Source organism: Tinamus guttatus, unplaced genomic scaffold (assembly GCF_059628265.1).
Source record: "Tinamus guttatus ecotype Peru unplaced genomic scaffold, ASM5962826v1 Tinamus_guttatus_pri_ptg000027l, whole genome shotgun sequence".
In the NCBI taxonomy this organism is placed as follows: Eukaryota; Metazoa; Chordata; class Aves; order Tinamiformes; family Tinamidae; genus Tinamus; species Tinamus guttatus.
The window spans coordinates 5,810,977-5,827,766 of NW_028288561.1; the positions used below are offsets into that span (position 1 = coordinate 5,810,977).

At 43.6% G+C, this 16,790-nt stretch overlaps 1 protein-coding gene across 1 annotated transcript in view; it reads right to left on the reverse strand.

Moving 5' to 3' along the window:
• TAF4 (TATA-box binding protein associated factor 4) overlaps window positions 1–11,648 on the reverse strand; it is a 34,027-nt gene extending 22,379 nt beyond the window's left edge. Inside the window, exons 1-2 of the mRNA XM_088528980.1 lie at window positions 11,297–11,648; window positions 8,339–9,427 (exon numbers count right to left, since the gene is read on the reverse strand). Of these exons, the coding sequence (XP_088385106.1) occupies window positions 8,339–9,427; window positions 11,297–11,639 (1,432 nt within the window). The 5' untranslated portion in view covers window positions 11,640–11,648. The remainder of the gene's footprint in view (window positions 1–8,338; window positions 9,428–11,296) is intronic.
• Window positions 11,649–16,790: the final 5,142 nt, after the last annotated feature.

The following is a 16,790-nucleotide window of genomic DNA, read 5'->3' on the forward strand; positions in this document are numbered from 1 at the left end:
AAATGAGCATGTTTTCCAAGTGAGCTATATATTAGTTGCCTGCACTGCACTTACCATATGCTTTATTCCGTGTAAAAGCATTCTGCTGGCCTTTAACAGTTCGACTACCCTCAGAAGCATACACTAATTGAGTTATAAGTTAGACTTTACTAGAGAGTCTTCATTCAATAAAGTACTTTAACACAGTCATGCTTGATACTGAAAATGGTATTGTATACTGCTGCAAAAAACTTTTATATTATCAGTTGCCTGGGTATTCATTACAATGCATTACTGAAAATCATTCTTAGCAGTACATTTTAAGGGTAAAAGGTGAGAGATGTGATGTTCATAATTTGCATTTCTAATTTATAAGTAGAGAGCTCTACAGAGATGAGAAGTTAGTCAGTTTTTATCAATACACTTTTCCCAATACCACACACAAAAGGAGCTTGGCATCTGAGTCAAACCTTGCACTAAATCCTGTACAAATACGGAGTAAAAAGACCTGTCTCTGGGTAAAAGGATTTATATCCTATTTATCCACTTTGCTGAAAGTCAGTCTTTTATATTTGAAGTCTCGGTAATTTTCTCATCATTGGTAATAAGAGTACAGAAATTCACCTTTTTGAAATATTATTTCTATTTGAAATAGTATTTTTAATCTGAAAACATTATACAGACAATTTGCACAGTTTCTTAAGATCAACCCTGCACAGATCTCAGAACAGAAACAATACCTTGCTGTATCAATTTTTTAATTATCACTTCTTTCTTGAATATTAATACATTTATACTATCACATAATGATGTGAATCAAGGATTTGTTCTCACCCCCTCAAAAAAAAAATCTATGATTAAAAGACAAACTTATTTAAGGACCTAAGTAAGGACTTGAGGACTGTGATCTTACCTTAAACATTAGGCTAAAAATGCATGAAGACAATTGTCCCAAGACAGAAGGCTCTGCAGTGAAAACTTGTCACTGTTCCTCAAGAGACATGTACTTCCCATTGACCCACTGCCTCAGAATAGAGCTGGGGTAAAAAACTCTGGATTAAACTGAAGTTAAACTGCCCTAGTAGGGGAGAATATTAATAAATAAATAAATGGAAGCTGTGGCCTCAGCTGTGGCCTCAGTAAAAAAAAAAAAAAAAAAAAAAAAAGCAATCCTCATCTAATTTGAAATATGAATGTTCACATAAAAATAAACATACCTGTTATACCTGCTTAATTACAGCCTGATTTGCTTACACTTTTTGTCCTTCACTGAACATTTCAGTCAGAGATGAGATCTTTTTGTTGTAATAATTTAGCAATACAATCTCCACTGTGGACACAACTTATCAGCACAGAAGACGCCTACTGTATAAACTGTTTTCTTTCCCTTATGAGGTGGAAGCACAAGAGGGTTGATAGAGCAAACTTGTATCCAAACAGGAAAGGTCATGCAGCTTTAAAGAAACTCCTATCAGCATAAATAAACCAATAAGCCACAACTTCTTGCATTTAAGCATGATCTTGGCTAGTTTAAAGGCAAACTCAAGGTAAAGCGTAATAGTTTTTCCACAGAACAAGCCTGCAGTCACATTCCCCATAAAAAAAGTTTTCTGTAACCTGTCAAAGGCAAAGGCACATGCTCAGGTTGCAGCAGCAGGACCCCAGGAAAGCATCACTGATGTTCACAGATCACACAAATATTTGTGCCCAGGAACATCCCTGTGGCCATGCAGAGGCCTCTGCAACCTGAACACTCTTCTGCGCATCTTCCTTCACGCACAGCTGATAATACAGCTGAAAAAGCTGCCTAAGTACCTTTAAGAACTGCTTTCTGTCATTGTCTCTAGCTGTGAGAAATACAATTTTCAAAATTATTTTTTTCAAGCAGTTATTTCCAAATCTTTTCTCACAAGGGATAACGTACCTAACACGATTTTTTAACTCGATAACACTCTCTTGCAAGCGGCAAAAACATTCTCTTAGCATTAAGCAATGACATCAAATACAAGAGGCAGAGTCAGACAGATAAATGGACCTACGAAGATTCATGAAGTTTCAACACACAAAATAATCCTGACAACAGTAGTTATTTTCAAATAAAAAATGATCATTTCAAATATTTCTGATAAAATGCATTTAGTAACACAACAAAACATTCAACGTGTGCTGTCTGTGACTTCTATACCTAATTCATACCAAGAGTCTCGCCATTTGATAACAGGTTTTTGTGAGAATGGATAACAGGCTTTCCATAAGCCAACTTACTTGCTTGTTAAAAACCCACTTTGGATAATACCAGTATTTTCAACTGCTTTCCTGAACTACTGAACCTATTTTTTAGGATGCTATTTGCATATAATTTCCCAGAGAAGACAAACAATAGTAGGAAAGTTTAAACACCAAAATCTTTCTTTTGAAGAACAGTTTATGACACCTCCTAATCTGTGTCTTATCACATCAGTGCCCAAAGCCGCTTCATTCTCGTCTTCCACTTCTACCTTCGCTGCAGTATCCTGTGCACACGATTCAAGTCCTGGGTAGCATCCAAGTTTGTGGTCCTTGAACCAAGACACTGCACTTTAGAAGTAAGGCACACGGACTGCCAGAGAGGGAAAGCTCATTTAGCTCATGAACATGCAAACACACAACTCATTTCCTAGCAGGAAAAAAAAAAAAAATTCAAAAGCAGCAACTTATTCACTTTTGGTCATTGACTGACATCCTGGATCATAAACCCGGAAAGGCCACAAACTAAAGCATGTGTAAGCGTGTAACACAAGTCCATATCTACTTTTCTGAAACAATAATATTTTGCCTAACAGAACCAAACAGTGAATAGCCAAAAGCAATGTGATACTTTCATAGCTTGGCCTAACGGAATCACATTTGTGCTCATCTTAGCCCTGGTCACGTAAAGAGACACCTTTATCAGCTGTGTAAAACAAGGCACAGGTTGCCTCATGACACTCACTTTAAGAAAAAGCAGAAAATCTTACCATGCAACTCATTCAGGCTTGAGTTTCTCAGGATACAAAGCTAAGCATCCCTTGGTTATAAATGATGCAGTAAGAAGGAACACACACAACTTTCAGTGTAGGAACATATGGCAGGTCTGATGTAACAGATTTCAAATACAGTAGAATGTTCCTTTTGCTGATGCACGATTTGAATATAAGATCTACCCCTCACCCTGAAGAGTTCTGCAAAACAGAGATCCAGTTTTATCTCAGCGAGAGATATCCCTTTATGAGCCAACAATGGGACTCCCAAGTTCTAATCTTGGCTCAATATCGATTCCCTCATGGCCTTGGGCAAGTCAGAACCTCTCTAACTTGCTCTTTCCCCCAGCTTTAAAGCAGAGATCGTACTACTTTATTTATCAACCGTACTGGCATGTTGCAAGTATTAACTTTTGTAACAATACTTTAAAAGTAAAACGTACTATAGGAAGCTGCTAATATCATTATGCATTAGACATTATTTCAAACAAAACACAGCTATGCCAGCACAGTTAATAGATCTAGTATTTGTAGCACATGTATAATACAGGGAACCTATAATCAGGATCCGTTTGAACTCGCTCGCAAGACAGTGAGAATTAGAAAGGAGTACATTCCACTACTTTAGATTATTCCTGCTGTTCCTTTCCATACTTTTTACATTGTAGAAGTCTACTGATTTCCTCAAGTATTCATACACTTCGTTACTTTGGGCATGTCCATGATACATATTTCAAGTCAAAAGAAACCCAAAGAGCATGACATTTATTAAGGAAAGTAATTCACAATGTAAAACGGTTTGTAAAGATTACCTTATTTTTTAGTTTGTCACCTTTCCTCACTTTCTGTCCGTGGTATTTTACGCAACAACCTAGCACCCCAACTCGTAACTGAGGGAAATCAGGCTTGTCATGCAAATATTTTCAGTGACTCCAGCTCCAAAAAGTACCACTGCTCAAGTCAAAAGCACCCAAACAAAAGCATTAAATAAAGCGTGTGCTTGGGTATTTTTCCCGACCCAAGGCCAGCATAATCAAGGCTTGAGAAGCAGGGAGTTGGGAAGTTGAATCTTTCTTGGTGAGTTAACACAAGCTAAAGGAGAAAACCTATATACTGATTTCCACAAAGTTAACCTTCTATTTAAAAGCCAGTCAAGTTTAAGTAAACCTTCAAGGTGGCCGTGGCCATAGCCTGCCTTCCTCACTCCACTGATGTACAGCTCCAAGGGGCCTGCGGAGGCCTTTGGCTCCTAGAAAGCATCGCCGGTAAGTCAAGACCAACCGTAGAGCTCATTTGCATCAGCACCGTTCAGAACTCTAGAACAGACAGTTTTAAAAAGAGTCCCAGCAGTTTGACGGTTCTGCGGGGTGGAAAAAGGACCCAGTCTGTAGTAACAGCACGGGAGATGCCCCAAAAAGAAAGCAGCAAAGTAGTCTGGCCTCGTCCCCCAGCTACTGACAGAGGCATCTGCAGTTTGGAATAGTAATAAAGAAATTCTATTATCAGATAGAAAACTGCACAAATGGGTGACAGCAGTGTTACTAGAGCTGCACAACTCCATTACTGCTAATGAGGACATTGGTCATAAGCTCCAAAGTCAAAAATAAGTAAACCATAAAAACAATAGATTCTATCCTATCTTTAAACAGAATTAAGACCATCACAATTTTATTTATACACAGAATAATTTTAGTCTTTAGAAGTACCGAACTAGCAAATTTTTGTAAGTATTAAAATTCACTAAAAAGTGGGGTGGAGAAAAGAAGGGGACAGGAGGAAGAGGGAGGTTCTAAATTCCAGTTTCACCTAAGCCAGTAGAGAAAACTGTCCAGAGCTGCCAGCTGCACATTGATCTTCCTGCATATCCACAGCCCTCTCTCCAGTCTGCTCCTTTCTTTAAGGAGGTACCTTAGCGATTATAAAGCAATGACTGCAGGTATATACACACACAAATACACAGCAGAAAACATACAAATTCACACAGATCTTGTACCTTGTTGGGCAACAATGCAACAATGTAAGAAGAGAAACCAAAAACTTGAACTCTGAAATTTACAACACTGCTAAAGCAGAAGCTCATAGCCTTTGGTTTTGAAACTGTATTACAGCACTGCAGGAGAAGACAGTATTTTGAAAAAGGATTTTAAAGCATACAAGTCGGTCACTCTAGAAGATGATTCTACCACATGTCAGCGATGACCTTCAGACACTTTATGCCCCAAGATTAACCTCTTGCAACGTAAGAGTTCCTAATCTTCGTTATACTTTTCCAGAGACTCTTCTGAGCATCTGTAACAGCAAACACTGACTCTATGCTTTAATAAATCCACAGCTTTTTCTATGTCTTATCAGATCATTGAATGCACCATATTTCAGGTTATTATTTGAAGTACTTTGAAGCAAAGAACTTGACGTATTTATTTGCAGACGCAGCTTCATAATAAGGTGTTGCATCTATATTTGAAGTGGCACATGTAAGAGAATCATATTTGCATCCTTCTCAGGTTTTTACTAAAAAACTATATACAAGGTCATTTTCAGACCTTCGTTACCCTGATCTGTCCAAGCAGACCACTAAGTTCCAAACACAGGCCCCTGAAAGGACCAAATCCCTCTTCTTCAAAAGTATCAATAATGGGAAACCATTAGTAACACACAGATAACCCGAATGGTTTGGGATATCTAAACAAACTAATACTAGTTCATTTAAGAAGAGACACACGAGAATCCAGTAAGGTCACAAGAACTGGTCCATTAGCTCCCTAAACATCTCCAATTTAGTCAGTCAATGTTTGTTGCACAATCAGCTTGATGCAATACAAAGTATTATTATAAAAGCAATATTGGAATGCCAATCAAGTTTATTTTTTCATGTGCTCCTTTTAAGAAAAGGATAGAAACTTTTTGTCAAGTCTTAGGTTAGTAAAATTTACCAACATTTTACAGCCTGCTTTTCATTTACATGAAATGCTAACTGGACTTTGGAGAGCTAGAAACAGCAAGGCAGGGTTTGAAAACAAACTACAACCCATGTACTACACAATGGTGAAACCTTCCATAAGGATTGTCTGAGTTATAGTAAACATTTGTGCGAAAAGCAACATGTTCAGCATTTCATCTCAAGCTATTTTGTGATATAAGCCTTGAAAGTTTCTATAAGCACACTGCCTTAACTTTTAAGCATGCACTTGTGCATAAAGATTTGATGCACACAGCAGATGTACAGCACACAGGCACTGTAGCTGAAGCTTCAAGGTACCAAACCGCCTTTAAAAGTTCAGCCTATCACACTGTAATTGGAAATATAATTTTAAAAGCACGATCAACTATCCTCCTTTTACTATGAATGTATATGAACTCTACTAAAGATGAAAACAGATGCATACGGGTAGATTTACAAAAGTTCTTAGCTCTCACTCCTGTGAGATGTTTGTAAGAACCACCAGTTCATGTTCTGTAAGATATGCTTCATGCAAAAGATTCTTGGAAGTTGGTTACTTTAGCAAGGTAAAAAAGCATAAAAGAAACGTAAAAATTTGTTCTAAAACCCTTTCTTATATTACGCCTGTCTTATCACATAAGAAGCCAATTTCCAGATTTTATGTATTCAGTCATGTATACATGCTTACTTTAAAAGTCATGCCACTTTTGGACTCTTAGAATTTTTAAAGCATGCAACAAACAATAAAAAATAAAAAGCAAGCATTTAGAAACTATATAGTGTTACTTTGATTTTGTGAGACCTCCAAAGGAGCAATTTATGGTTCAATTAGACTTAAAGCCTGGCAACACTTTGGAAGTGGAGCACACTTCAGCGTGTGGCAGTGATTTGGGAACATCAGTTACTTGGTAAAACGGCACTGGACATAACAGTAGCATTTTTGCCCTAATCAACTTTATAATGCAGTATTAGTGAGAACACAGGTATAGTGATACACTAATAGCCATTGAATCTGAAAAAGGCCCTTGATACACTGTGGTAATAAATAAATAAATAAAGCTTTTCCACTCTATCAACTTACAAGCTTCAAATTAAACACTGAGATTTCAAGATCTCAGTTTTACTGTTTTTTTTTTTCCCTAAACTACCAGCATGTCCCTTTCAAAATATTCACACAGAGAATAACTTCTATACAGTAAATCAGCAGAAAAAAAAATATGCCAGTTAAAACTTAGATATACAGAGCAGCTGACAGAATTCATGGAACTACATAGCATCACACAGCAAAACAGAATATTACACAAAAAGGTAGTGTGTAGTAACACAATATGGTTTCTGGTCTACCTTATGTAGCAAGTGCACTGCTTTGAGGTCAATGAGGAGTTTTGATTTATTCTTCTTCAAACTAAGATCCACTGAGATAGATGACACACACACACCATTGATTTCATTAGGTACTACTAGTAAAATTTAATTGCTTGTTCTTTGTATACTGCACTCAAAGTAATGAATCTTAAGACGACAGACATTACTACACATCATGAAAGAGGGATAGGAAGCTATAGATAGATTCACACAGGTTATTTTTCAGTTAAAAATGAAACTGAAATGATACAATCGGGTTCAAAGTAATAATCAGCATATAACCTTACACCTCCCAATCTAGTATATTTAAGGAGGGACAGGAGAGTTCTCAGCACATAAAGGTTTCTTATCCTGTCTCTAACTCAGCCACAGAGATCAGGACTAGACTCCTTGCCCAAAGATGCTCAGCACTAAGCATGATACTAGCTACTACAAAAGCTGCAACCCTACACACACCAGGGTGAGGTAAGGACATAGCAAGACTGTCTTTATACAGGAACTCCAACGGAGAGGGGTGGGGGGAAAGAAATCAGTAGAATCTTCAGATTTCTGAGTTTTAATGCATTCGATGTCTGACTTTAAAGGAAAATAATGTAGTTTTCTTGTGTTGTATCTGTTGCCTCTCTATTCATCAGCACTAGTCATACAGTACTGGGGGCATGCAAGGACAGACAGAACAGCACACTGAGGTTCTATTAACTACCTGAAAAACTGACTTAGAAGTCAAAATGCATTCCGTGAAAAATGAAATAGCAGCGTATCATTTGACAAATGTTTCATTATCGCACTGGGGCAGTTTACAGCTTCACCTACATGAACATCGTAACAAAGATTGCAAATAGAATGGATTTCAAATTATTACTGTTAAAATGTCATTTTAGTCACCTGGATGGTGGCAAAATGCTACTATTCAACTATTCAAAAATCAGATAGTTGTCACTGTTAAATGTAATACCTTTTCCACAGTTCACAATTAAATAGCAAGAGATCTTATTTGGACACTTTCTCCCCACAAGAAACAATCCCAAAATAAAACCCTCGAGCCTTAACTTACCTGGTGGTAACTGAAAATTCTGAATATTAGTTGGATTCTGAGGTGGCTGAGGCAAACGAGGTGCTAAAACTGTAGGAGTCAAAGTTGCTCTGATTCCACTTGTAGTTGCTGTTGGAGTCCTTGGCAGACTTTGTGCCACTGTATTGGCAGTGCCTTTAGCTATTCCCGTGGGGGTGCCAGGAGCTGCAGGAGATATCCCACCAGGATTGGGAGCAACATTGGAGAGGCCAGCTTGCATAGTTTGCCCAATAATCATGTTACCCCCTGTAGTACTGGGCTGGCCACCAGTAGCCAGCGTCTGCTGTTGGGTTACTGCCTGGACTATGGTTTTTGGAGACTCAGATTTGATGACCTGCGTGGTGGGAGCTGCTGGCACGCTGGAACCAGGCTGGCTGTTCACAAGTGATGTCTGGAGGGCAACTCCAGATCCCACAGTGGCTGTAGCAACAGCAGGGAAACTCCCCACACTGATGGTTGAATTGATCACAGTATTGCTCCCGTTTTGAGTGGCTGCACCAGCTGCAGCTACCGTGGGTCCTGCTGGGTGAATTGGTGGCCTCACCAGTGTCACCGTGGGCCCGCCACTTCCAACGGTCTGTGGTGGCTGCGAGGAAATAACTGTGGGCGAGGAGGAAGATGCAGACGACACAGCAGTATTGAGGAAAGAAGTCTGGATGACAGTGTTGGAAGCTGACGGCAAAACAGCATTAACAGTATTTCCTTTTCCGACAGATCCGGGTCCATTGTTAACTAGAGGGGCAACAGCAGGTGCAGAAGCAGGGTTAGCAGTGGTGGGAGTCCCGGAGAAAGCAGCACTTGCTGTGTGGTGAGAGTTCATCACCACGTTACTCCCATTCAAAGTCTGCACTGTTGTGGTCCCAATCTTGCCATTCCTGGTAGACAGGGCAGTTGCCATCGTGCTGATAACCACCGATTTGCCCTGACTGAGGGTCCCTGGAGCAGCAGTAACCTCAGATCCTCCTGCTGCTGCTGCAGTGGTGGTGCTGGTGCTCGTGGTGGTGGCTCCATCCAGAGTTGAACTCTGAGACCTGGTGTTATGGTTAATGACACCTCCTTGCACTCCTGCTCCTGCAACAACAACAACAACAGCAAGGTTAAAAAGACCGAACGAGGAGGAGAAACCCAGTGAAGATAGAATGCTCTCCCCCTCCATCATGCCTTCTCCATCTCCCAGATTGCTTGCCAGCAGCCAAGGAAATGAAACAGAGTATAAACCAAAGAAAGATGTAAAGAAATTATCTTAAAGCCTCCAGTTTCCCACTAGAGATTGGTAGATCCATTATTAATTGTAACACCCCCACTATCATCACTGCAGCAAGAGAAAATAGGGAAAACAGATTTGATGTGGTAAGGGGGGAAAAAAAGAAAAAAAGGAAGAAGATCTTCTCCTCAGACTTCTTCCCCATTCTAAAGCCTGACATTATGTTTAATAAGATGCTTGCAATTACAAGGGGGGGAAAATGGCATTGGGAGACACTTTAATAAGGCATATTCCCTATGCCCAGCACATGCTATGCCCTAGCATCATCCCCTGCAATGCAAGTCAGTTAGAGCAGGAGGCTCAAAAACAGCAAGATGCCAAAAAAAGTGAAGGGAGAGAAAAACACCAGCCTGACAAGATAAGGAGTACTATAAGGCTGGAACAGGTTCTAAGGCAACCCCTCCACCTCATTACAGGGTTTACTCTTCTGGGTCTCAAGTTCCCACTACCAGAGACAGTTAAAAATAAATAAATAAAAAGCAAGGCTGATTTTGAGAAAGGATAAGGTGATGCAGCTTCTTGTCCTGAATAACCCTCATGCCCCTTGATGAGGCCTGGTGTTATCACTGGTACAATCACAGACAGTCTGGGTCCTGGCCCTGAGGAGACAGAAATGGGGAAAGAACAGTGACATGCGGACACCGAGATGCACGTTACAAGGGTTAGGGAGATCCTCCTAGAAGAGCTTCATTAATCACGACAGAAGGTCTGTAATATCTTCTTACACTTCAGCATCGAGAAAGAAACATTAAAAAAATGGGGGAGGGGAGGAATTGCAGAGAGATTCTGGGGAGACATTTTTTGAAAAAATAAATTACCTTGGAGGAAAAAAGCAGCTTCCCTCCATTCTCAAGGAGGGAGCCCTTGGTGCTGCGGGTACCACCGTCCCCCTAAGGTCTCCACGAGGGGAGAGGGAGTGTTTGGAGGCAGACGGGAGGGAGCGGGAGCAGCAGACGCTGCCCAAGGTGGGGTGTCACGGCCCCAATTCCCCCCTCGGTGGTCCCGGTGTTGTCACAACACCCCCTTGAGGGCACCGGAGGAACGGGAGGTGTCGAACACCCCCCGCGAGCCCCTGAACAAGGGACGGGGCGGGGGCGCATCCAGGCAGGCAGATACGGGGGGGGGAAAAGCAGCTTTTTGAGGGACTTCCTCCCCTTGGAGACCCCCCTCGCCCGCCCCCCGCTTCCTCCCGTACAGGAAATCGGTGTCGTGATTAATAACGGCCCCCCGCACCGGGCACGGCGCGGGGGAGGGGAGCAGCGCCCGCGCGCCCCGCGCTACGGCGAGGGGATCCCCCCGCGGCCGCCCCGCGCGCGGCGGGACCGCGCGGCGCGAGGGGGGCGGCCGCGCCGGCGGCGCGGGGAGCGCGCGCGCGCGGAGGGGGCTGTTTTGCCTCCCTCGACCCCGAGGGGCTCCTGCACTCGCGCAACAAGGGCAGCGAGCGGGAGGCGCCGCGGACACACGGCCCCCCACGCGCGCCCAAACATCCTCTCGTGAAGCGGCGGCCGGGAGGGGAAATAAAGGGCAGGGAGCGAGGGGGGAACGCGCCGCGGGGAGGCTCCGAACCCCAGCGGGCCCCGGCCGGGCCGGGGGAGCGAGGGCAGAGCGGGGAGAGCGGCGAGGAGCCGGCGGGGGGGAGGGGAGGCCCCTCTCGCCCCCAGCCCTGCCCACGTTACCTGCTTTCGTGCTCTCCGCCGCGCTCAGTCCCATCTTGCCGCCGCCGCCGCCGCTCTCCGCCTGGGCATTAGCGCTGCCGCCTCCTCCTCCCGCCGCCGCCGCCGCTGCTGCTGCTCCGCCGGGGCTGGGGCTAGGGCTGCTGCTGCCGCTGCCGCTGCTCACAACATGGTTCCCCAGCAGCCCCCCAGCGGCCCTCAGCGGCTCCTGCGCCTTGTGGTGCTGGTGGTGGTGGCCGGAGGCCGCGAGCTGCGACTCCAGGGAGCCCACCAGGTCGCTCACCACCTTCTCGTCCACCTCCGTGTTCAGGAAAACCTCATCCAGCAGATCCGAGCCCGCCGCCATCTTTTTTTTGGAGGGTTCCTGTGAGCTGCTCCCTCCTCCCCCCCCTCCCCTTTCACTCCTCCCTCGCTCCCCCCCCACCCCACACACACACTCGGCGCCGCGCAGGGCGCACGCGCGGCCGCCCCGCCTCGCATCACGGGCCGGAGAGGGAATCCGCGCGCCGCTCATTGGCCGCCGGCCGCCTATAAAAGGCCGCGCAAATGGCTGCGAGCGCTTAGTCGGGCGCGGGGCGGCGGCGGCCGCGGCGCGGGAAGGAGGGAGGGAAGGAGGGAGAGAGCGCGGCCGGCGGGGCGCGGGGGCGGCGGCGGTGCGGCCGGGACGGGGGTGACGGGTGGATGGCGGCGGTAGCAGCAGCAGCGCGGCGGGGGCGGCCGCGCCTCTTTGTCTGCGCGCGGCGCAAAATGGCTGCGCGTGTGGCTGCCGCCGCCGCCCGCGGCCGGCTCTGTCTCGGCGGCGCGGGGTTGAAGGGCGCCGCGCACCTGTGGCAGCTGCTGTAACCGAGCCGGCCGTGGAGGCAGGGAGGAAGGGAGGGAGGCCCTGGCCGCGGCCGCGAGCGGAGCGCGGAGGCCGCGCGGCCCCACGGGGAGCTGCGCGGCCCGGGGCTGCCCGGCCGCCTGACTCAGCACGCCGGCAGAGCGGGGGGTTGCGGCGGCGGCGGGAGGGTTAAGAAATAAATAAAAGAGGAAAAAAAGAGGGAGGTGACTAATTTAAACAGTGCGCGGAGGCCGGGGCTGCCGCGGAGGGGCGATCCCGGCGCCTCCGCCCGCCTGCGTTAACACCCCCGTCCCGGTTAACCCTTGGGGAGGCCGCAGGGAGCAGGCGCGGTTCGGCTCGGGGCCCGGCCCGGCTCGGGGCTCGCCGCACGGAACCGCACTTTGGCCTCCGCGTGCCGCCCTCGTGAGGGAAGTGCGCGCGGCCGCCGCAGCCTGCGCTTTCACAAGCGTCTGCCCTTGCGACGCGCTGCCCCTGCAACCCGCGCGGCAGCGCGCAAAGCGCGGCGTGCAGTTTAACAGGAACCAAGTTTAGCCTCATAACGCCGCCTGTTTCAGTACTATAAATTAAGCCTTACTCTTATGCACTGGGGATGTGGGAATTGAAGGCTGGAGCTGTGCTGCGGTGGAGCAAACTCAGCACCTGCTAATGCGTTGCTTAATAATGTCCTGAATTTACAGTCCTGAGAGCTGACTTGAGACTGTGAAGATGTAGACTTAAAAGAATGAGAGCTGCAAGGTGTCTGGGCTGCTTTAAATAGGTCTGAGACAAACCATTCTTTACTTGGGATTGTCCAAACATAGATACTAATGCTTTCTGCATTATATATTTGTGCCAGTCACGTGTACTACTGTCACATAAATTTCTGTTCACCAGCTGTCCCAATAAATGGTGGGGAAAAATACTGAAATGCTGTCACATATCTTACCCTGCCCCAAATCTGTGAACGTTCCTACATAAGAGAAAGTTATGAAATGAATCTTTTATTCTCGCCTCAAACCTTCTATAGTTTTCAAAGCTCTTCTCAGTCATCACTCACAATTCAGACAATGCCCTTTTCCCCTCGATTGCTTTTAACTTTCATTTCCTCCATTTTGGCCAAATTATAACACTGCAAAGTAGTTGTGAATTCACCGATACTGTAGCAAATTGTGTGGGCCATTTCTTACAATGCCAAAATGTTTTGTCAAGCAAGGTTGTAAAGTGAATAAAGTCTAGTCACATTCGCACTAGTACAGAAGTCTATTCCTATTCCCCAAACTGTGAAAGAGTTAATCTACATCAGCTGCTCAAATCAGTTCTTGAAGTAAACAGCTAGATTTAAGCTGAAGCAGCCCAAGCGGGACACTGGCTGCAAGTCCTTTTATCTACAGCATCTGAGCACAAGCACAGCCTAAAGATGGGCCACGGGGCCAGCAAGAGTGATGGAGAGAGATGGTGACATCAGAGATGCATTAAGTTATTCAAGGACAGTAATAATCAACGTAGAGGGTAAAAGCAGGCTATATTCTTCTCTTGATAGTATTCTAGGACAGCTGGAAGGTAGTTTACAGTTGCATACCAAAGTAGGGGTAAAAAAAAAAAAAAAGCCTAGAAATCTTCATGTCCTTGTTTTCTGACACTCTCTTTGGTATACCATATGGCAATATCTACCGTATTAGGTAAGCAACCTACAAACTTGCAAAAAGGACCGAGATGCGTTACCACTTGTGCATTGTGTGTAGGACTCATTACTGTATAATTTATCTTTTCATATTCTCAGCCTCTTGTTTACAACTGGAAGTAATTTTCTAGATCGGATTCCTCAAAGTTGGGATTCCTTCTGTATTCTACTACACACCTGCTTCTGTTTTAAAAGCTGTAAGAGCAACGTAAGAATCCTAGTAATGGATTAGTGATAATTATTGCTGTTGATATAGTGAGGACAGACTCAGCCTACAGTAAATGCTCTCTATTTTACCCATCAACGACTACATCAAAAGATCTTGAACATTACAGCCAAATACAGAATCAAAGCATAGGGGCAGGTAGGAGCCATACAGAAAAACTGACTTCTGAGTTCCTTTAAGCTGTTCTTTTAGTATTCAAATACTTTTTTTTTTCCCTTCCCTTTGTAGGTAGACTATATAATTATGAAATAGAGATGATGTCTCAAGACACACGTATTAATGCAATTCTGCTTTTCCAAAAGCTGTAGTCAGCTTAAACTCATTACAAGCCCATCACCTAGAGGAGGCAGCAGTATGGATTATGATGATGGGGGACATACAGAGAAACCTGCAGCTCATAAATGGTTCAGGAGGAGAAGGGAAGTCATTTTTGGTTGCCTGTACACACAACATTTGAAATTTAACTGACCACTCATAATGCTAAAGCTCCATCAAAACATGACTGAAAAGCCTGGTAGTGATAGTTTTCGTTGGTGATGTTTTGCTGTGCTTCCTTATGGTCACGCTGAGGCACACTAGAAGTCCATGTAGCTCAACATCCAGTGCCTAAAAGAGGATGCCCAGAGAATAAAATGTGTGATAAAGGATTTCTGTCTGCAGACCGTCAAGGCATTACAGTATAAACGAGTTGTGGAATAGGCTTTTTGCTGCCCAACTTCTCTTAATCTAACTTGTCATGCTTGCTACTGCCTGCCAAGATAGGAAGTATCAACATCCAGACTCATCTGCAAGGGAAGAGTTAGGGAGCACACTAAGAAGAAGAGCACTTCTGTAAGACATACGTTTCCAACCACACAGTCAGCAGTTAGCAGATTTTTAAAGAAAATCTTCTGAATAGAGGTTACTAGAATAATGTCCAGAATAATGGCTGGAGAGACAAGAAGCAGTCGTGTCAGTAAGGATTTGTGGTTTATTTGTTATGAAGAATTCTTGTAGAAGTCCACATTAATTGTGGAAGAGCAATTAAAATATTATTCAAAGATTTGTAGTCCTTCTGGTCACTACAACTTGCTTCAGCAATGTCAAGTATTTTCAATTTAAGAAACTTTTAGTATGGACTAGATGAACAATGTGAAAATGCTGAGTTCTAAAAGCAAGTTAAAATATTTTCTGAAAACTTTACTTACTATTTCGAAGTGATAATCTCACAGAATATGTCAAGAAAATTCTCTTACCAATGGGTATCATTGTGGGAATCATCCAATTTGCACACTTTACAGTCATGAGCTGTTAGAATATGTTAGAAATATTCCTTCTCAGTTAGAAGGTAACCTTGGCAGTTTCTGTTTCAGTTACCTCTCATGAGCAAAGCATAACCCTGCTAGGGATGTCTTATCAATAATGTGTATTTAGTCTTTAGAGGTTGTAAACACATTATATTAATGCAACAGATGTCACAGTTCTGGACGCAAATTTTGAGCTGTTCTAGCTCTTCTGATCTTCTGGATTATCACGAGAGCTTTGCAGGAAAAAACACCTGCCTTTTGGGCAGATTTTATTTCCTGGTCTCCGTGAAATCTCTTGAGAACTGTGGTATTTCTGTCAGTTTGATACATGGCATACAGTAATGGACTCTGTGAAAATGCCTCGATTTCATGCTGTTTTCAGCATATTGGATAATTTGCTTCCAAGTCCTACTACAAGTTCAAACTTCCTAAAGAATGCCACTATCATCTAAAACTCTCACAAATATATTTCTCTAGGAAAAAAAAAAATTAATAATTCCTCTCTTTTTCCTGAGGGGAAAAAAAAGCATCTTGGGGAAATATGTGAGCTGCTGATCAGCAATAGTAAGTATAATACCTTGAAAATAAAGAATAAATTGTTTACTAAAATGACCAGTTTGAAGAGAACTGTGAGCTTGCACTGAGCATGCATTATATTCAAATTTTGTACACATAAGAATCCTAGTAATGTAAGAGATACAGTCAGGTACACTAAAAGTAAGATTGCAGGAACTCCGAAAAGTCCCTTTTCTATGTCAGCATCACTTGATTTCTTTGCCAGTCAATGCAATGAAGTTTTCTTAGGTCATTGCCTTTTTGCCCCTTCAAAAGAGTTTTTACTGGACATTTGTTTAACGATTGATCAATTATGGCAATCCTTGATCAATGTTATCCTCCTTCTTCATATGCTTCCTTCCACTCACTCACCTTCTAAAATACATAAATAAAAATAACCGAAGATACAGTTTTATCTTGTTTGTTCTCGGTCAGTGCCAAGAACAGGTATAATTAATGCTATCTCAGTCATGAAAGGGCAGTTGCTATAGATGAAAAAACATTTGCACTATGGAATTTGATTGGCACTTGTTTTATCACGATGCCTAGAGACGTAACTACGTTACAGGAACAGAGCTGGACACATTCTTTGTTCCTAAGCCTTTATCTGAATCATTCAATAGTTCATGGTACTCCTCTTTTTAAATAGAGGAATTATTCAAAAAGAGGACTGTGCGTACTTGAATATATACATTGTAGCTTAACAATAAAAAATGTCAAATGGAACTAGCAGGCAAACCAAGGAGTTGGTAAAACTTTCAGCGTATGCATACTACTTAGTTAAAATCCAAATTCTGGTAGATTTTGAACTGGAAAAATAATCACATGTACGAGCAGTTCTGAAACAATCTTTTTCAGATGACCAGAATGGCTAAATCATTTTCCTTACTTCATCCTAATCCACAGTCTGTCAAATGGTCTTACCAAGC